The 21,732-nt window shown below is 34.5% G+C and overlaps 2 protein-coding genes across 2 annotated transcripts in view; one reads left to right on the top strand and one right to left on the bottom strand.

The window, feature by feature from the left end:
- Positions 1 to 21,732, top strand: part of DIP-epsilon (Dpr-interacting protein epsilon) — a 289,178-nt gene that overhangs the window by 205,734 nt on the left and 61,712 nt on the right. The gene's annotated exons all lie outside the window — the stretch shown is intronic.
- LOC108366841 (urease accessory protein UreG-like) lies at positions 8,068 to 10,144 on the bottom strand. The gene is made up of 2 exons (XM_017621317.1): positions 10,013 to 10,144; positions 8,068 to 8,398 (listed from the first exon to the last, which is right to left on the bottom strand). Exons 1-2 carry the CDS (start codon positions 10,064 to 10,066, stop codon positions 8,222 to 8,224), a joined length of 231 nt encoding a protein of 76 aa, XP_017476806.1. The 5' UTR covers positions 10,067 to 10,144; the 3' UTR covers positions 8,068 to 8,221.

Below are 21,732 nucleotides of genomic sequence, written 5' to 3'. Positions count from 1 at the left end.
TCTAAGTTCGGGCGGAGCCGAACATTAAATACCGGGCGCAAGTATTAAATATATGTTTTCCACTTTTCCGAAAGCTACCGCTACATGATAAGCGGGTGTATAAATTTTAAGTAAACTAGCATCCATAAATTTCTAAATATTGCAGTTTCAAGCATTTCTGAAATTTACTGTTATATGAAAAGCGGCCGTAATTTTAGCCCGATTTCAATAATTTTCAACGTTTTGCTTTTATGTAGCAAGCACAATAACCACACCGAGTTTGGTACAAATTGGTAGAACGGTTACCGATATACTTATATGTGATCATAAGTGGGCGTTGCCACGCCCATTTTCCAAACTTTTACCATAAACGTATTTCTTGGTAAAGAATTGTTGCAAGCATCAATTTTAAATAAATTAGCTTTAATATTTACTGATTTATCGAAGATTTTGTATTTTTCTAAATTACCGTTATATGGGATGTGGGCGTGGTTATTGTCCGATTTTAAAAATTTTCGGCCATTTGGTATGCTGTACCAGGGTCAAAAAGTTTGGAAGAAATCGGTGCAGCGGTGACCAAGGTATTCACATGTAACTATAAGTGGGCGTGGCTACGCCCATTTTCCAAAAATTTTTAATATTCTTATTTCTCGTCTAAAAGTTAATCTAAATGTCAATTTTGAGTGAATTATCTTCAGTAGTTACTAAAATATCGCAGTTTTCGTATCTCTGAAAATTACCGTTATATGGGAGGTAGGCGTGGTTATTGTCCGATTTTACCCATTTTCAATACCATCCGTCCTACGCCCAAAAGAAGTGCATGTACCAAGTTTCGTTAAGATATCTCAATTTTTACTCGAGTTATCGTGTGCACAGACGGACGGACGGACAGACAGTCACCGATTAATCGATTTCTCTTTTCATTCTGATCATTTATATATACATTTGTCTATATCTATGTCGATTAGTTTTGGCTGTTACAAACAACCGTTATGCGAACAAAGTTAATATACCCTTGAGCACAAGTGCGCTCGGGTATAAAAACTGGATAATTAGAAAAAAAAAAAATCTTCAAGTAAAACAAAAAACAAGAAACAGCTGAAATGTTTAAAAAATTCAATCACTTAATCAGCTTATTAAAAAAAATCTTTTTATTTTTAATTTCAAGAAAAATGGCTTTTGTCGTGCTTTTGGAATTAAAGAGAAAAATCTAAAAGTAGCAAAATTCAATTAGTTCTTTTAGAAAATTATAAGCTAAAAAGACGAAAACATTAATAAAAAAAATGTTCAGAAAACATTACGGAATATTTGAAATTTTATAAGGTTCGGATTAAACTTTTTTTTTAAAAAGATTTAAGGTGAAATATTTTTGAAAAGACATGCTTTTAAAACCTGATACAAACGACAAAACTAAAAAAACAAGCGGCATAGGAATATTTAGGGCTAAATAAACTTATGTATTTAAATAAATGTAAAGCATTTAAAAAAGCTGACAATTTTAAAAACGAAAAAAAAAACCAAAACCAATAATCATCAGAAATCGGTAGCAATTTTTACTTTTTAAAATTGAAAATTGTACAAAAAAGTACGGCATTTAGCTTTGCTTTTTTTACTTTTAATTTTAGACATTTACCAGTATTTCAGTTTTTCAGAAATCTTTTTCTGTTAAATTTTTTTTTGATATTTTTATAATTTTTGAAAAATTTGTTTTTGTCTAGAAATGCTTTTCGAAATAAAATTAAAAAACTGGAATAGTTAAGAAAAGAAGAAGAAAAAATCTGAAATTAAAATAAATAAATAGCAAAGGTTTAAATTATGCCTTTAAGTAAACAAATATTTTTTGTTTAAAGTGATAATAATAAACAATAAAGTTATAATGAGCCACAGGAAGTTCAAAAGCGCTAAACGGTGCATAAATCTGTCTGAAAATTACTAAAAGTTGAAAGATGAGTGTTCCAGGTAAGGTCCAACCTTCAGAAAAGCCTGCCAATGCCAGTGTCGTTGAAGCTCATAGCCTTGGAGCTGATGATGGTAATTGTGCAATGAAAATAATTTTGATAAAAACCATTCGGACCATTTTTTAAGTGGCGTTAAAGTATTATAATTTTTGTGTGTTTAACGCTCTCTCAACACATCCTTTCTTATCCACAGTTCTCATAATTGCTCCCATTCTTTTAAAATTTTAAATAGTCATATCAACTTTGCATATTTCACCGTAGGACAACTAAAGTTAAAAACTCGTTCGATTTGTAAATCAAACTGTGGGCAAAGCTAAAAATTCAATTGCGAACAATTCATTTAGCGACACGACAATGTAATACAAATAGATAATTTAGCTAGCCACTGCGAGAATATCACACAGATTTGTGTAAAATCGCCGCATGCTGGCTTGGCACAGCATGGAATACAGCAAGAGATGTAGATACAAAAAATGAAACAAAAATTGTTATAAATTGAACTTAAGCTTCTTTGAGAAGAGGATGTTAATTTCATACCCAGCACACTTATTAGCAGCAGTGTTGCACGATTGGGATAGTCGCGTAGATTTGTACATTTTTTATATTGGGCTATTGGTACAAAATAAAAATAAAAAGTACAACTTTTTTTGTAGTCACACGATTGGTACAATATAGCGTATTTCTATTGAAAAATTGGAACAAATTGTTTTTCGTGATTGGGATAAAGAAAAATATTTGTGTATTCCCACAATTGAGATACAATTTGCATCAAATTTTGCGCAAATGCCCAATCGTGTGGCACTGCCTTTAGAGTCTCTAACAGCAAACATCTACGCTGTACGAATTTTGGATATAAGGTTATAAGGAATTATGTTTGCAAGGTTACGTTACGTCATTATGCTTTATTATTTTACTATTACATGACATTACATCGCACAGTGGTTCAAAACTGGAATTTAATTTCCGTAATTCATTAGAGCCATCATTTTTCAACCAATTTGAAAAAGAAAAATTTTATTTTTTAATGAAAGCTTATAAAAATTGGAATTTCTAAAAACTGAAAATAAAATAATTCTGGTGAAAATTTATTTATGACATTTCAATTTTTTTTTTTTTTTTGTGAACCTTACACATGTTTTCAACTAGTTTTTGTTATGTAACACTTATTTACTTACACATGAGGATAGATTTTCATAAAAATTTTAATTTTTTATAACATTTAAAATTTCTTTTTGTGATTTTTTTTTTTGGAGACCTACAAAAATGTTATTGAACAATTTTCACCAAAATTATTTATTTTTTTTTTTAATTTTTGGGTATACAGTTGCAAGTGGTTAAGAGTTCGCGTCAATTTTTACTCCAATGAATGAATGAATGAAAATTAAATTTTAATGTCTGGTTAACACTAGCAACAAGTTAAACATCATTAACGACGTTATTGACTCCCTGTTATTGGTTATGGAGTCGATAAAGATATTTGGCGTGCAGCTAGTGTTAATCAGACATTGGGAAACCTGGCCTGGCCCCTGGTTAGATTAGGACAAATTGGATTAGTTTAGTTGGTGTAAGCCCATTTCATTTGTTTAAGGCAAGAGTGCCCGAAAAAGTTGCTCCCTATTACCCACTTGCTATTTAAATCATAAATCAATAGAAACGAGTTGTGTTGGGTATACAAAAAAAATCCCAAAGTGATAAAAACTTTGTGAAGATATATCGACGTTGGACATTCAAAACAACTCCAGACTACAACGGAAACATCAAGACAACAAAAGAGAAATAAAACAGATTTCAGCAAAGTAGAATGAATTATTTTCAAAAGGGCAACATGCATAAGTTACAGCTGAATGCAAGAGTATGTGCAGATGCCAGCAAAAAAAAAAACGGTCATCCAAACACCGTAATTTAGCACTTTAGTTAAGATGGGCGTCATGGCGGGGCGTACATGGCACTGGAGTAAAACTTATACAATGTAAAAACAATAAATGAGAACAAATGAAAAAAATCAAAAAAAAGTGCCAAACAAAAGAGAAATGCATAAAAATGTTAGAGAATTGTGAGTAAAAAAAAACGCACATTCACAATACTGTAAAACAGCGAAAACGATGGCGCCACTTGGCGGCATTGTGGGCGGATATGAAGAAGTGCAAAAAATGAGTTGCAACAAAAAAGCTACACAAGCGTGTGAGTAGTTGTGCATATATAATTTAATACGGCAAATGAGAATCAGGAAAAAGCTTAGAAAAAACGCATGGAAAAGTGAAAAGAGATTTAATGAAAATTGCATTGCAACTCAGCCAAACGGTTGAGCAGAGTGCAGCGCACAGCAGCAGCGGCACCCAAGCAAAGTTCAGCGTAGAAAAAATGTAGTAAATGGAATGAGTAAGAGAGGCGAAAGACGTAGCAAAACTTCATAAGCAAAAAAAGAACACTCCCTCTACTTTTTCGCTTACAGGCGGAATCCACTCTACTGCTGTGTCCTTGCGCATCCCCCTGCGTAGATAATCAAATCAGCTTAATGCAAGATAAGAGCAAATTAGAAAAGAAGTGCGAAAAAATAACACTGGAAAAAAAGAAAATGGTTAAACTTTAACAAGCTGCAGCAGGGACTAATTATGAGCGCTCATAAATCAGTTGATAATTTGCAAAAGTTAAGCTGCGCACTTTGCTTTGCTTTGCTTGCTTGCTTGCTTGTTTGCTCTGACGCACCTAAAGTGGAATTTAATTGCAATTCAGCACAGGCAACGACGATTCAATTTACAAGTCAATTGGCTGTGTGCAAACTGGGTTTATATTGGTATTGGAGTATTGGTAATCTATTCAGCGCGTATCTTTATGATTCTTGCCCCTTAAGTGGTGTTGTTATTGGCCCATTCAGCGGATTAGCGCTGCTTTTTTTGTTCTGCGATATTTTATTTATTGAATTGGCTTAATTAGTTAGACGATAATAAGATGAGCGTTCTTATAAGCTGCTAATTGGTTTAATGAAGATAATATAAAGAGAGTACGTACGCTGATTTAATGAGCCGGAAAATATTTAGCTTATGATTTTAATAGGTATCATTGAGTATTGTGTGTAGTAAATGTACAAGAATTGCATTATTTTGAAATGAATTGATTTCATACTTGGGCCATTAAGATTCGTTTATTTCGACTTATTTGAAAATCTCTGAGGAGTATAATGACGCTGATAATTTAGAGCAAATTATATATATAAGATAGTTCGTAATTACAGCATTTCGTAAATAAATTGGCCACTGCATTTTGCAATATTTACCTTTTGAATTAAACATAAAAATTATTTATAGTTTTGCATTCATTTCACTTAAGCTACTTATGCAAGAATAATAGTTAATTTCCACCAAGCCCGAACTGCAGTTTATGCCTATTGGAAAAAGCAGACTACAACTCGAAGGGAGGAATTGCTCATACCTAAGCACAAGCAAACGAAAGGAAAAAAAGCTAAAATGAAGAAACAAACCTTGTCGATCAAATCTCGTTAAAATTATTGTATTTTGTCTGAGCTCTTAACTGCAGTTAAGCGTTTGTTGGAAATGGGCTATAACTCGAGTGTAAGTCGGAATGTATGTAGGAAATGGGTGCTCGCAAGAGGCCAAATATTAAGGTCCACCCCAGTATATCACCTATGCGACACTAGAGGTGGAAAAACATCGACGGGACTATCGATATTTTAAAACTATCGTTTCTACCGGTTGTAGAGTAAGAACAACAAGTAAATTGCCAGTAGTGGGAAAGCATTCTTAAATAGTGAGTGCAACGATGGGTATTGGTGACTCTTACATGCGTGACGACGTCTTAGTAACACTTAGTTTTCATCTGTGTATACCACAAAAAAAAAATCTGCAGTTTGGAAATATTTTTCGAAATCTAAAGAAAATCCATCTATAGCGATTTATTCTTTTTGTAAATAGAAGTCCAAATCGGGGGCCGAAAATAAAAGGTATTCGTGTTTCAACGTTATAAAAGACCATGCAAAATATTGCCGTAGAACAAGAATCCCAGATACTTTTTATTTTTCTAGCTTTCTTGAAAAAAGTCCAATAATAAATCCGGAGCTTTTTGTTTTATTTAGATTTTATTGTTTTAATAAGAAAACTATTTTTTAATTTAATTTCATTTTTATGTAAGTATTTATATTACGGAACAGTACTGCCAGGTTTAAGTGTTTTTTGCTGTAACGCTTAGAAAACTTTCTGCTAAAAGACGGAGAGAATAACGCTAAGGCCTACTTGCTAGCATGGAGCTCGAAGTGTTTTCTATTAAAAATGCTACAGTTTTGCCTATTTTTTACACACATTTTAAGAAAGATGAAGTAAACAATCCACTCAGATGCATCTGATTTCGGTATAGGACCAGTGTTGACCCAGAGCAGGTCCCTGAATAAGAATGAGAAAAATTAGTCGACAACAAAGAATGAGTGACCAGCGGTCCTGTGGGTGGCAGAGAAATTGCTACTGTTGAGGGCGCTATTCCTTGGTTTGAGTTAATAATTTGAAGGACCTATGCGGTAGGTTGGCGCGTTGAACTTTAACGTGGCAGCATTACGATTTTGAGATCGTCAACCGGAAGGGCAAGGAACATGTGGTTCCGGATATGTTGTCCAGAAGTGTACCGGTTGTTTCTGAAGTTTCTACTAGTGACCCTTGCTTGTGGAAAATGATTCGGTCTGTTGAAAACGAAGCCTTGTCATACCCAGCGGGAAGAATAGAAGGCGGCTGCCTTTACAAGTTCGTTAGGCCGAAGTTCCCCTCTATTTATGGAAATTCATCGGATTGGAAAAAGGTTGTAGGGTGAGAGGAGGAGAAGAAATGGAGGTCTTGAAGAAATGCCATGATGATCCGTTGGCAGGTGTGAGGAATTGTAAAGTTTGTCAGCATGTTAAGCCTGATAATTCATAGCCAGCTGATGAGGTTTCAGGAGCCATGCCATATTTTGTCAACTTTGGTAGGAAGATGGCGTTGGAAAGGAGCAGGGAATAATTGATTAATTGGGAGATCAGGAAAGGAAATATTGGCAGGAGCGAGCGAGGAAGCTCGAAGATATTAGGCAAGTTGTAAGGTCTAGGTTAGAAGAGGCCAGTGGAAAGTAGGAGGAGAAACGTGCAATGCCAGGAGACCTAGTTTGAAGGAAGAATTTGGTATTGTCAGATGCAGCAAATTTCTTTGCGGCGAAGTTGGCGCCGAAATACATAGGAACTTTTCGTAGTGAAAAGGAATGTGTTGCTATGGACATACGCAGGTCGGGATAAAGGGACATGGAATGTAAAGGGGCTAAGTCCATACAGGGATAGATAGGTTGGTTGGAAAAAGAAAGCGAGCTTTCCTTATATATTCTTTGGAATATTCTTTTGTTACTCCTTCGTTTTATTTACATATTTGCTGCCACTCCAACCGATAGAAGTGATGTCTACCGTCACTTAATTGTACGAAACAGGAGCGCCAGCGCAAAGGAGAAAAGTCACCGTTAGGGTCACCGCCACAAAGCGGTGCCGACCTAAAGAAAGAAAGTAAGAATGAGATGACGCAAAAGACCGTAACGGGGGTGTAGCCATGGTGTTGTTTGTGCGCGCCTAGAACAATCGGCCCGGACACTCCAACGGTCTGCTTACCGGTGGGTAGGTTGCAGCCTGGCTCGCAACTGCGTGCTGGGGTAAAACCAAGCGAGCATTGAGTTAGGCAACATCCTTACTGCGAGGGCGAGAGCTTTTGTTTTTAGTGGAGTGCAAAGTTGAAAAAAAGTAACTGTAGTAGGTGCCAGCGAGGCCATTGGGTTGCAGTACCGTAAAGAAATAATTTGGAGGAGCGGCGCCAGTCGAGGTATAGTGAAGTCAGTACCGGATTTGGGAACCATATTCCCAAGGAGCACTACTGCGGTCTGAACTCCCACCGACCGCCGATAAGTATCAGTTCTGTGCGTTTGCGTTCAGGCGTTATGATTGTCGGTAGGCGTCCTCTTACTGTGTTTTCCTTTTGATCCTTTTTAGCCACTTTTGAAACAAATAGTTAGCTCGCGAAACTTTTGCTGCACCAATGAACTTATCTTAATTCATTATAGTAAATCTCTAACTTGATCTTCAAGAAAATCTCACTTAATAGAATCCAAAATATAGGACTCTTTTTTCGAGCTTGCTACATTTATTTATGTTTACTAAAGTGGTCAACAACATACTGCAACTTAAATCATCCTGCATTACAGACTGATTATTCCGGAGTATGTGCTTCGTCCTTCTTTTCTTCCGAAGATGAACTGTCACTCTTCGAACTATCCTATTCCTCTGAAGTATCGCCACTGTGGTGTCCAGCTTCGCCACTGTGGTGGTGTCCAGCTTCGTCACTGTGGCCGTCATGTTCGTGCTCATGTTCGTGCTCATGTTCATGCTCATGTTCGTGCTCATGTTCGTGCAATGCATCACTGGCGTGTTCATCATGTTGGGCAACAACCAACTGGAATAGAGAAGTGGAGATATTTTAAGGGGGTTTCAAAAATACATATTTATATGCATCAATGAAAGGATAATTTATAAAATTTTTAAATCAGTAAATAATTCGCGGGTTGGAATACTAAATTTTTTAGGAGCCTTGCTTTTAATTTTCACGTGAAATTATGTAATTCGTCAAAATTCTCGTTATGAATATTTTGCAAAAAATCCTACTTTTGGAAGATTAATTATATTTTAGTGGCGAAAATATAAATAGGCCAGAGACATTTTAGCATTCTATGGCTATTTCTATATCGATTATTTTATGTTTATTACTTTTTTATGAAAGTGTAGGCTCGTTAGATAACAAAAACCATGTAAGTCAAAATTTAAAACTATTGAAAATTTGAAAAATTCGACAAAGTGCGACAATGTGCAAGTTTAGCAGCTAGAACTTACCGCTGATTTTTTGAAATTTTTTTTTTTGAAGTTGTTGCTCATTTTCTCCATACGAAATAATTGTCGAACAGACTTTGTATGGAAGAAAATGCGTTAACAAAAATATTACCACAAAGCGACAGTAAGTCTTACAAAACTACATACCAAAAAAAAATCTTAAAAATTTGAATCAAAAAATTAAAATTTTTATAAAACTTTGATTTATATGTTTTTTTTTTTTCAGAGTAAGCATAAAAAATAATAGACATTTTTTAAACAAGAAAAAGTAGCCAAGACTTGTTTCTGTTGTAAATTTTTAAATATGTACGTAAATATATTTGTATTTGAAAAAAATTGTTAACGGAAATTTTAATAATCAGATGATATTTCTTCGAATTGAGCCTTTTTTGATTTTTTCAATATATATTAATCTGAAAATTTTACTTTTCACTTCGAGTTCTGTTAAAAAACATTTTTCAAAAATATTTTTAATTTTTTTTCAATTCGATTTTTTTTTTTAATTTTTGAAACAAAGGTGAATTGGGTTTATTTCAAAAAGGGTGTCGATATTTTTTAACTTTAATATATTTGATTTTTTTATAAATTTTTTATTTTTTATTTATTTTTTATTGTTTCTGTTTTGATGAATATGTATCTGTTTTTGCTGCAACCTTTTTGACTTTAATCAAACAATCCTTTTTAACGCCAAGGTCATTAATTTTTTAAATAAACAATTCAACTATATTTGTGTTTGAGAAGAAATTCTGTAAAAAAACTTTTAACGGAAATTTAAAAAATTTGAAATATTTCGCGTTAAAACTTTTTTAATATATTAAAAAAATTTTAATATTCAGTAATATTTTGAAATTTTAGGTATGAATATTTTCCGAAAATCTTACTTTTCAAATCGAATTCTGTTAGAATTTTTGCTTAATATCTACATTTAGTTTTTTCAGTTCGTTTTTATAATTTTTTTTACTTGTCCATTCGAGTTTTGTTAGAAAATGTTTTTAAAAAATAATTTTATTGTATTTCTGTAAATATCAAATGCAAATCTAACTTTTCACTTCGAATTCTATTAGAATATTTTTTTTTATATGTGTGAATTTTTTTTTATTAAATTTTTCTAATTTTTGAGAAAAAATAATGGTTAATTTTATTTAACTTTGTTTTAGGTTTTTTTTTTACTTTAAAAAATTACCTGCAAAACCAGCAGGGTGCACAAAACGACCAACATTGCGCTGTATTTAGCCATTTTTCTTTGAAGTGTTAGTTTTTGTTTTGAAATTTAGAACCGTTTTTAGCGAAAGCTGGAATAGTACTGCTTGAATAGACCTTAACTGACCGCTTATATAGTTCATGCTCTGATCAAAAAAGTTCTCAACACCTACTCTCAACCCTACATATTCGTAGTTATCATAATTATTTATTAATTACCCAACGCTTACACTTTAAATTGGTCACAGCGCACTTTTCTCAATTCCCAGCATATCCATATAATTATTTTAACATCTTCCATAAAGTAAAGCTTTCGCCACTGCTTACTCGTAAAAACATTCATACAAACCAAATAATAAGTTAGCTACATATGTATAAAATATTCCAAGTTAAATTATGACCGCAACAAATTAACATTTTAGTGCTACTTGCAAATACACAACAACAATTTTTGCGCTCGTCAATTGTAAATTAATCCCCTATCAGCGTGTAATTATTTTGTTACTCCCGATTAGTGCAGTTAGCTAATTAAATATCGCCAGGGAATTTGAAGCAGTTAAGAGTTGGAATTAGAATTCCGTTGAAGCTACTAGAGCTTAACTGGCGTCTACATGTGTTAACAAGTGTTAAGGAGAACAGTGTTGTCGTACACGTTACATATAGAGTTATAGGTGATACCCATAACAAGTTTTGTGCTACGAAGTAATAGTATCTAGTACTTACTACTAAAAATATGCGAGAGAATTTTATTTATTCAATTTAGCAGAATAACGATTGCATCTTCTCGCCTCTGGCTAATACTATGTCTCATACAGCGCCAGTTTGATTCCGATTGACGGCTGAGACAGTTAACAACAGTTCATTGAATATTCATACGATTTATTTATTTCGTATGTGTTTAATTATACTCAACTACAATTGTTCAATTGCAAATTTGATTTGTGTAAACTGAAATTATCTCGCATTGATGACTAATATCTATTTAGTTAAGTGCGATTTAAGGTTATAAAAGTACCTCGTGCTTTTAGTTGTATGCATTTTTGCAACGCTCAGAGTGAGATTTGAGACGGATTTTTAAATTTTGTATACCCTTTTCAGCAAAAGGTACTTGCATTTTCCGCTGACTGTAATTTTCATTATGCAAATTCTCTAAAACTGATTTTGGATATGAAGGGGCAGACAGCAACAATTAGTTATTCTCTAAAACCAAAAGGGCTCATTTAACTAAAAGGATTCCTTTAAAGTAGAGGGCTGATTTAATTAATGAATTTTCTCCACGCATTATGGAAATCAGTCCTCTACTTTACTTGTTCTATTATTTCGAAACGGGTTGCCATCTGATACAAAATTTATTTCAAATTATTTAATAAGTTAAATCAACTATTACAATATGAGAAGCGAGGAGCGTTGCTACCTGTTTAAAAATCAAGTTCAAATTAAATAAAGGCAAGTAGAGAATTGAAATATTTCTCACGATATGGGTGTCAGACGAAAGAAGTTGTTGTTTAAAAATATTTTGGAAGGTTGCCACCTGTTTAAAAAGTTAAATTCAATGTACGCAGTATCTTAAATAAATTACTCTAATATATGGATACAAATCAAAATGGCTGTGAAACAAATTTTTGTCTAAACTACATGCAGGAGAGTTGCCTACTAAATTCTATTTGAATTAATAGAACTAGATCATTTAAATCGCAGTAGTAGCTGTTGGATGAAATATTTTTAAAATGTCTTAGTTTTAAACTATTTTAATCATGGTTGCCACCTGTTTACAAAGCTAAGTTCAATGTGGGAATATAGGTTAAATAGTTTACTTCAAACAACTTTTTTTCTAAATTACATGGGGGAGAGTTGCCACCTATTTTAAAAACTAAATTCAACTTGAATTAAGAGAATTAGATGAAGTGAATGTGCATCACAATATGGGTGTCATACGAAAATTTTTTAACACGGTTTTAGTTTTAAACTATATTTTTGCAAAGTTAAAGTCAATGTATACAACGGGTTAAAAGGAATTTATAATTTAACTTACTGATATTAATTCAAATGGCAGTTGCATTGATTGAGGTAGTTGCAATAACCGAATCACAAAAAAGTTCAGTCTTAAAAGAGAATTCAACCGGCCAACAAAAGAAAAATAATATTGTTCACGGTAAGACAAAACAAAAGTATTAATTTTGTTCAGTGGAAAATCATTTCTATGTACATACATACATATGTATACCAAAGTGATCTAAGTGTCTTGGTTAATTTTTTTTGAAAAATTTTAAAATGTTCGTTTGTTTTTTCTTTGGAGATACATATTTGTCGACGGTCGACTCTCTCAACTCCTAAAGCCAATTGAAGGCAACAATTAAACGAAATAAGACATTATTTATAGAAAGTTGCGTTTACTGAGGCACAATTTTTTAAAAAATTGCCATTACTGAGTCCCTAATGGTAAACTGTTTTAAGGGACATCTATGCCTTGATTTTGATCGACTTTGCAAAAAGCCGGTTATGCAAGGCCTTTTTCAATTGCCAAATGAATTTCATTTATACAAAAAATCATATTTGTGTGGCATATTTAAAAGAATTTTAATAAAAAACAAATTATGTATCAGTATGATTCTCTCACGTCTCTCTTTGCACTTAGAAATTTAACTTAGAAATCAAAAATCTAAGTTTCTGAGTGACGTTTTTTTTTTTTTTTGGGTAACTAGTTACATACATGTGCTGCTCATTTGCCAGATATACAATTTTCAAGTCAAGTCAAGTCTGAGTCTAGCATAATTGAGCTTTAAGTGTTTTTGTTCTTCCCTGTTTTTATTTATTTATTTATTTTTTTTTTGAGGTTTGATTCGCCTTGCTAGAGATGCCATTCTGGCTAATTAAAACTCCAGATTAAAGAAAAAAAAAAAAAAATAAAAATGAAAAAAATTCAGTGCCTACTCGTATTATATTAGTTCACTCGAAGACCATTTAAGGTTTACATTTATTGATTTATTTTATCAACAGCAGCTGGGAATTCTTTCCAGCAAAAAGCCTCGGACGCCCGCAAAATGTCAGCACTTAATATTCGTACATATTTCCAGTACTTTTCAAGTTTTTGTATGCAAATTCGTCACTAGTTAGTATTACCCCATTGTTATTAGCCGATCGTTAAAATAATTTTTATTGAAAATATAACCGTTAAAGTAATTAATTTTGACATGAAAGCTGTTCAAGGGTTTTATTTATTTATTTACTATTTTTGATTGTAAGATTTTTCTCTGTTTAATTTTCCTTCGAACATTTAATATATATTTACTTAGTGGAATACATAAATACTCTTGCAAATTGAGTAGTATTATGAAAATGAGTTTGCAAAACATAAACACTAGGCTTGGTGAGTGTAAACAAGTAAATTTCCGAAAAAAGTATGCTAAAATTATAAAAAAATTTACTTTAAAAAATGTGAGCTGTATTTACAACTAGAAAAAGAGTAATTTTTTCTGGTTTTATACCCGTATTGTAATCTTCTTCTCTTCTTCTTTTTTGGCGCGGTAACCGCCTAAGCAATTTTGGCCGAGTTCAGCAAAGCACGCCAGTCGTTTCTCCTCTGTGCCATCTGACGCCATTTGGAAACGCCAAGTGAAGCCAAGTCCTTCGCCACTTGCTCTTTCCATCGCAGTGGGGGCCTCCCTCTTCCTCTGCTACCACCAGCGGGTTCCGAGTTGAATACTTTCAGAGCTGGAGTGTCGGTGTCCATTCGAACGATATGACCAAGCCAGCGGAGCCGCTGCATTTTAATTCGCTGCACTATGTCCATATCGTTGTAAAGCTCATACAGCTCATCGTTCCATCGTCTGCGGTACTCGCCGTCGCCAACGCGTAAAGGCCCGTAACTCTTTCGCAAAATCTTTCTCTCAAACACGCCAAGAGCCGCCTCATCGGATGTTACTCCTGAATTGCCTACTCAGTCCAAAGTAGCGCTTGTTGGCAAGAGTGATTCTGCGTTGGATTTCAATGCTGACATTATTATCGGTGTTAATGCTGGTTCCCAAGTAAATGAAATTCTCTACTTTCTCGAAATTGTAACTGTCAACAGTGACATGGGTGCCAAGGCGCGAATGTGCTGACTGTTTGTTTGATGACGGGAGATACTTCGTCTTGTCCTCGTTTACCACCAGACCCATGCGCTTTGCTTCCCTATCCAACTTGGAAAAGGCAGAACAGACTTCGCGGTTTTTTTACCGATGATGTCGATGTCATCGGCATAAGCCAGCAATCGCACGCTCTTGTAGTAAATTGTTCCTGAGTGTTTCAGTTCTGCAGCTCTTATTATCTTCTCCAATATCAGATTAAAGAAGTCACATGAAAGGAAGTCGTCCCGTTTTGCGGCGAACGGGTCGGAGAGGTCCTTCCCAATTCTCACGGAGCTGGTGGCATTGATCAACGTCATTTTACACAGCCGTATAAGTTTGGCGGTGATGCCAAATTCAGACATAGTGGCTTATAGGCAACTCCTTTTAGTGCTGTCGAAAACGGCTTTAAAATCGACAAATAGGTGGTGAGTGTCGATCCTTTTCTCGCGGGTCTTTTCCAAGATTTGGCGTATTGTGAATACCTGTTCTATGGTGGATCTGCCAGGACTGAAGCCACATTGATAAAAAAGTCCAATCAGTTCGTTGACGGTGGGCTTCAGTCTTTCACACAATACGCTCGATAAGACCTTGTAACCTATGCTTAGAAGGCTGATCCCGCGGTAGTTGGCGCGAATGGCGGGGTCACCTTTCTTGTGGATTGGGCAGAGCACACTTAAATTCCAGTCGTCGGGCATGCGTTCATCTGACCATATTCTGCACAAGAGTTGATGCATGCACCTTATCAACTCCTCGCCACCGTACTTGAATAGCTCAGCTGGCAGGGTGTCAGCTCCAGCGGCTTTGTGGTTTTTCAGCTGCGTTATTGCTATACGTACCTCGTCATAGTCAGGCGGTGGAACGTCGACTCCGTCATCATCGACTGCGGGCTCGGGTTCTTCTTCTCCACAATTTTCCGTGCTGCTACCATTAAGTAGGGCGGAAAAGTCTTCCCTCCATAATTTAAGTACGCTCTGGACTCACGTATTTCGGCCCTCCCTCTTCAGATCCCTATAGCGCTTCCATATAGCGCGCGTTGCGCCCGATCGCAGCGTGGCCCTTTAGGCGGTATCTTTTTTCTCTGCAGCTTCCTGACAATCCCCATCGTANAACCCATTGCTGGGACGCGGGTGGTTCCGCAACCAAATACACGTTTATATAGCGAGCCGCTTGCTCCAAGCAGACGCCCGCTTGCAGCCGCACCTCCTGGTAAACAGACGCTGCAGACTTCAGTGAGCCCTTAAACCGAATAAGTCGGAGTGGCCCCACCGAAGCTCCCTCTCTTTCTGCCGTGACCCAAGGCTCCACTCGGATTGGTTACCGCATCTCGCACATAGGTTGCTCACGTTGCCCAGAGTGCGTGAACGAGGACGCAAGAATCGGGATTGAGTATAGCCATGCAACTGTAACTGCATAACCAGCGCAACGCCTATACCGCATTGCACTCCCCCGTATTGTAATATTTCATTTATTTTATTAGTTTAATTAAACACAATTTTTCAAACAGGTGGCAGCCCTCATCAAAAAAATTTCTTCTTTAGTTTGATACCCATATTGATGTATTTAATTTATTTTATCAATTAAATTGAATTAAAATTTTCAAACATGTGGCAACCCCCAACAAAATATTTTCGGCTGTAAGCTCTCTTAAACCGCTTTCTTTTGACAGCCATATTGCAATATTCACTTTATCTTACCAATTTACTTAAACTGCAGTTTTCAAACAGGTGGCAACTCGCTATTTTTTTTTTTCTTCCTATATTTTAGTCTAGACCTCTAGCAATGTTTCGGTGAAAACTGCACTCAATTTAATGTATTAGCTTTCAGAGTCATGCGCGTACAAACATACAGACGGACAGACAGACAAAAATTCAAACAATTTTTGGTTTGCTTTCTATTGCTCTAACGACGAACCTAATATTAATTTTTCGTTTAATAACTATAATATACAGACATCGACCTAATAAAATTTTATTAAATGTATAGAAGTGCTAAATAATTTGAAGCAGAGCTCAATTCTTATAAAGTTGTGTTAGCGAAAGAGCTACTTAATTATTTACATAATAATAGGTTAAAAACTGAAATTGTACTTTTAATGTGCGAATCCACTTTTAATTTATGCCATTTGCCGATTTACTATTCACTTGATGCTCGTTTTATTGCACATGCCAGTGGTTTCCAAACAGACTGCATCGATAAAATAGTTGAAAACGAAAGACCACACACATACACACACACACACACTCATACACACACAAATAGAACACAATTTATTTGCCAAATAGCGCACTCTTTTATCCATAAAATACACATGAAGCTAGACAAAAAAAAAGTATTTATGTATACGCCAATGCAGTGAGAAACATACTAGTCACAAAAGTCATTGCATTATTTTTGAATTTGTGCCTTTTTAATGCAGTTAAATGCAAATTTAATTTGTTTTCAACTCTATAGCTAGCGGTAGGAGCACCATGTCACACATACATATATACATTTATTAAAATTGTATTTATGCATACATATTTTAAGTGTATATATGTATATGTATGTAAGTAAATATATTTTTGCAATTTCTCGTGCATAAAATCCGCTTTGTGGCCAGTCTTTATAATCCTTGCTGTCGGCAATAGCACCCGTCCACCATATCGACAGCTGTGTTGAAATTGCTTGTTCGTGGGCGAAAATCCGGAAGGAAGACTATTAAAATTGCGTTAAAATGCGAACATGAACGGCATGTGAAGGGTGTAGCAATGAGTGAAGATACATACATACATACATATGTAAGTATATGTACTACCGTGATGTGCTGGCATATTGGTGCCTCTACAGTTGCTGCCATAGAAATAAGAATGGTCTGGACTTTGTGAAATAATAGAATTTTGGAAAAAATTAAAATGATATAAAAAGTGATTATAAGGTGCAGTGAATTTTAGAAAATTGATATTATTATCTCCTTTTTGGTTGTTGTTGTTTCCGACAGGGTGGGTGTATGATGTATTATGGAACGAATTATCCTTGTATAGTCTTAGTAAAATCTAGATAGCTCTAATCTTCAGCATTTTATTTGCGGTGCAGAATGAAAATACAAAAAAAAAAAACGCAATAACGCCGCAATTATGGTTTAGTCCTTTCATTGACTGTACAGCTCAGATTGCCATTCCCTAAGAATAAAGTTCCATTAGTTCCTTTATAAATATATTTTTCGCTTTACAAATCTTTTGACTAATACCCGGCTATCGCTACCGCAACTGGCCACCGGAATTATAGGTAAGGTGGCATTCCTTTTCTGCATATTTTTACCTGGATGTGTTTTAATGTAAATTTCATAACTAAGAGTTCACTTAATATAATTTTTCTTTCTAAAATCTGGCATCGCTATTAAAAAAAGTGCCTATATTGCGTTTTCTGCATAAAAGCGTCTTAATTAATGCCCACATAGGTAGTTCCGAGCATAAGGATTTTATTTAATTTTTCTTTGCTAATTGCATTTGTTTAAAAAATTTTCTTACCACGTTTTCATAAATAAATTGCTAGGTGGCATCCCCATACCCAAGAATGCCTGAATTAAAACTTTCTTCATATACTTAAGAATGTACTAGTTCAATTTATTATTTATTTTAATTGATGGCAACCCTATTCAAAAGTTATTCTAGTTTAATTAAAGCTTTAAACTAAAAATTATGATTTGATACCAAAAATGACTAATTCGTATCTTTTTATTATTATAAAGAGTAATAATTATAATATTTTTTAGCAGATTTTTATTTATTAGTATTGGCCCAGTGGTTAAAATTTAACCACTAAAATTGAGTTGAGTTGAGGTGGGTTAAAGTGAGTTGAGTTGAGGTGAAGTGAATTGAAGCGAAGTGAGTTCAGTTGAGGTGAGATTTGATAAGTTAAGGTGATTTCAGTGATGTGAGGTGACTCGAAATGAGTTGTAATGAGTTGAGGTGATTTGCCTTGAACAACATAACATAAAATAACTTAACATAACATAAAATAACATAACACAACATAACATAACATATTGTAACGTAACATAGTATAACACCACAAAGCATTACATAACATAACATAGCACTAATTGATGTAACGTAACAAACCGTAACATATCATATCATAACATAATATAACATAACAGCATAACACAACAAACCATAATATAACATAATATACCACAACATAATGCAACATAACAAAATTTAACATAACAAACCATAACATATCTCATTCTTCAGTTTTATCTTTTCTTTGTCTATGACTTTCTCTATGCCTTGATGTTGCTACATACACAACTAGAGTGACCTACAGGTTTACGCCGCCTCTGAAAGGCAAATGGTTTTTATGAGAAGCCTTTTCATGGCAGAAATACACCCGAAAGTTGGCAATTACCTGCCGAGAGGCGAGCGCTGTAAGAAATACTTTTTTTTTAATTTAGATGTAGCCCGGACCAGGGATCGAACCCAGGCCTGACGGAGTGGTAGCATGCACCTGTGACCACTCAGCTTAGCGTCTTAGCATTTTAATAATTTTAATACTTTTTTATACAGATGGCAACCATGCACCAACCAATTTTTGTCGACGAAATTTTACCGAAACTTTTTTGATCACTAAGATTCTTTTATTTATTTTATTAATATATTTTCGAATAAAGCTGGCAACCCCGTTTTGTAAATGCTTGAAATAAAGGCGTTTCCTTACACATTTTTTGTAATAATTACTCATCTTAAAATATTTACGTTTAATTTTATTAGATATCTAATAATTATAAAATTTGGGCGGCAACCCTGAAATAACACATGAAATAATTATTACTAGCTACTCTCAAAATATTTTTCCTCTGCCGTCGGTTTCTTCTGGCACCAGTTTTGCTATATTTTAGTTAATATATATATGCGGGCGGTAACCCTATTAAAAAAATCGAATAACCTTTGTTTAAGTACTATTTATTTTTCTCATATTTTTTTTATAAACGGCAACTCTTAAGGAATACTTTTGTGCTAAATCTTCCTCAAACCTATAAGACATCTGACCTTTGATTATCGTTTCTCTGGCAAAAGTAATTTTTATGTTTTGGCATAACAACATTCTCACTAAAATAATAAAATTTTCATAAAAGCGCAAAGTATAAAATATAGGTATATTTTTTAGATATAGAAAAATCCTTGGGTCGAGCCCATTAAAATTCCGACTTCACTTTTTGGACCACCCTAATGTACATACATAAATGAACGAGTATATTGATTACATTTCCAATATATAAATTTTAATATAGACGACAACCTTCTTTATAAATGATCCTCACCACAGATTCTTTTCAATACTTAACACACATGTATTTGATACGGTTAAATTTTTTGGTGGTTGGCAACCCTAAAAGAATTTGTTCACATTTTCTCAAACATCGTTCTTTCGATACATGGTGACTCTGAATGCCTATGTATTGTGTTTTACTCAAATCACATATTTGATACGATACACTTTTAATATGTGGCAACTCTGAAAGAAATATTTTTTTGATAAATATTGCTCAAACCACGTTCATTTAAAAGCTATAATAGTTTTGTGCCCATTAATGGATGGCAACCCTAAAAAATATATCTATTTATAAAATACTTTTGTACATATGCATCTTTTTTAGACCGTATCACTTGATACTAATATAAAAAAAAACAAAAATCTATAAATATTTTACATTCACCCATTTCGATGGCCACCACTGTATAAGCTTTAGTCACGCAATTTATAAATGTCAGCATTGCATTTAAATAAATGCTGAAAATGCAAAAATACATCCAGATCGAGCAGTCGCGCATGTGAGGCTTAAAAGCCTTCAACACTAAATAAGCAAAGCCGAGCACAGCAGATTTTTAGGCGCTGACGCCGGTAAATGACCATTTAACATGCGGCGCTTATGTACATAAATATTTTCAGCAATGCAATCGTTTTGCCACTAGCCATGCAAATATTTACGTAAATGTTGCACGCCACATTTTTGCTGCTTTTGGTAGTTAGTGTTAACTTTATTTTAGTGCTGCCATTGTGCGTATTGTATTGTTGGCTCAAAGCGCTGCCATAATGAGGCAATTTATTTAATTCAATTAATTTGATGACATTAAAAAGGATGTCAATGGGTGTAGAGTGTATGTACGTATATTTTTGGCAACCATTAACAAGCGGCAAGTGCATAAGTCAGCCAAATGGGTACCCTGAGAGTGGTGGTGGCGTTGGTGTGGTGAGGCAAGGTGCAACCGCAAATGCAATTTTTCACGCCAAAGCACCGACTACAAAGTTCCTATTATGTAGCTGTTTTTGGGCTTTAGAGTTGATAAATAAATTCACTACAAACACACAAAGTGTGCTTGCATTTTTTGCTACTTAGTGCTACCTCAATTCACATCAATAAATTATGTCCATTTAGAGTGCAAATAAATTCAACGCTTTATTTGCTACTAAATTTAGAACGCCCAAAGTGAGTGTAAATAAATGCAAATGCACACACACACACACACACACACACACACACACACACATGGACACAATCAAACAATCATTGCATCTGCACAAAAATAAATATTTTTCAGTCTCATCATTTGTGTAGTGATTAAATTTTGACTTTATAATTTCACTTTGCAACACATACTACGTTTATACGCACAGAATAAGCGACTTAATTGAAAGCGCATTGACACCGTACACATTTCGCTCTAGTGTTTATACTTACGGCTTTATATCGGCATCAAAGTAACCGTCTTCAAAAGCAAACAAAATTAGCTGTTTTCATTTGACATTTTATAAGTTAACATAGTGGAAAGTGATAAAAATCTAGTTTTATTCGGCACTATAAAATCGTGGCAAAGAAAAAGAACGATTATCATTAATCAGCTTTTAAATACTGATGCGATTATTTGGAATTTGAGCGGAAAAGCTGATCTCCAATTCGCTTTGAGTGAGAGCGGTGTTTATACACTTTTTCTAACTGTCTGGAGAAATAAACTACCGATTTGAAATGGAGTGTGAGCCAAAACACTTCGCTCTGTCAAAGCGAATTGAAATTCAGTTTATACATATGTTTTGAATCGCGGCGAAATGAATTAAAGCGACTTATGCATGCGTATAAACGTAGTAACAGCGTATTTGTATGGACTTTAAAGTGAAATTAATGGCTCTTTGTTAAGTGAAACAGTCTGGCTTTTTCTGTTGTTTTCTTTTTTGCTTCAAGTGCTCATTTCCTCAGCATGTCTTCATTAGCTCACTTTAGAGCACAAACGCACAAAATAACAACAGCAATAACAACAGCACAAGAGTGTTTTTGTACATCAGCCATTAAGGCGTGCGTGTGGTGCAAAACTTTGGCAATAAAACGTTTAAACACGTCTCAGCAGACGACGATTGTCATTGCAGCTTGCAGCACTCCTCTCCGTTGCTCTCCGTTGTGATTTTACTACCTCAATTCGCCTTAATATTCGCATTTCCCTCATTTGCCTTAATCGCTTTTTGTGGCAGGCCCATTCCCCGTCACTTGGTTGTTGTGATCTTCGGTGGAAGTACTTAAAAGTGTAATAAAAAATATATTGCCTTGTACTCTTGGATCTGCTTG

The sequence above is a fragment of the Rhagoletis zephyria genome, unplaced genomic scaffold (assembly GCF_001687245.7).
Source record: "Rhagoletis zephyria isolate East Lansing unplaced genomic scaffold, Rhagoletis_zephyria_1.1 Rzeph_scaffold_00041, whole genome shotgun sequence".
NCBI classification, from domain to species: Eukaryota; Metazoa; Arthropoda; class Insecta; order Diptera; family Tephritidae; genus Rhagoletis; species Rhagoletis zephyria.
The sequence above is the reverse complement of the archived record's forward strand: the minus strand, read 5'-3'. Positions and strand labels throughout refer to the sequence as shown.

Bases quoted from the DNA above. Each gene is read 5' to 3' on its own strand.
- LOC108366841 (XM_017621317.1), bottom strand. From the start codon at position 10,066: ATGGCTAAATACAGCGCAATGTTGGTCGTTTTGTGCACCCTGCTGGTT. The intron at 8,399-10,012 runs GTAATTTTTTAA...TCTCTATTCCAG, and splicing joins GCACCCTGCTGGTTTTGCAG to TTGGTTGTTGCCCAACATGA.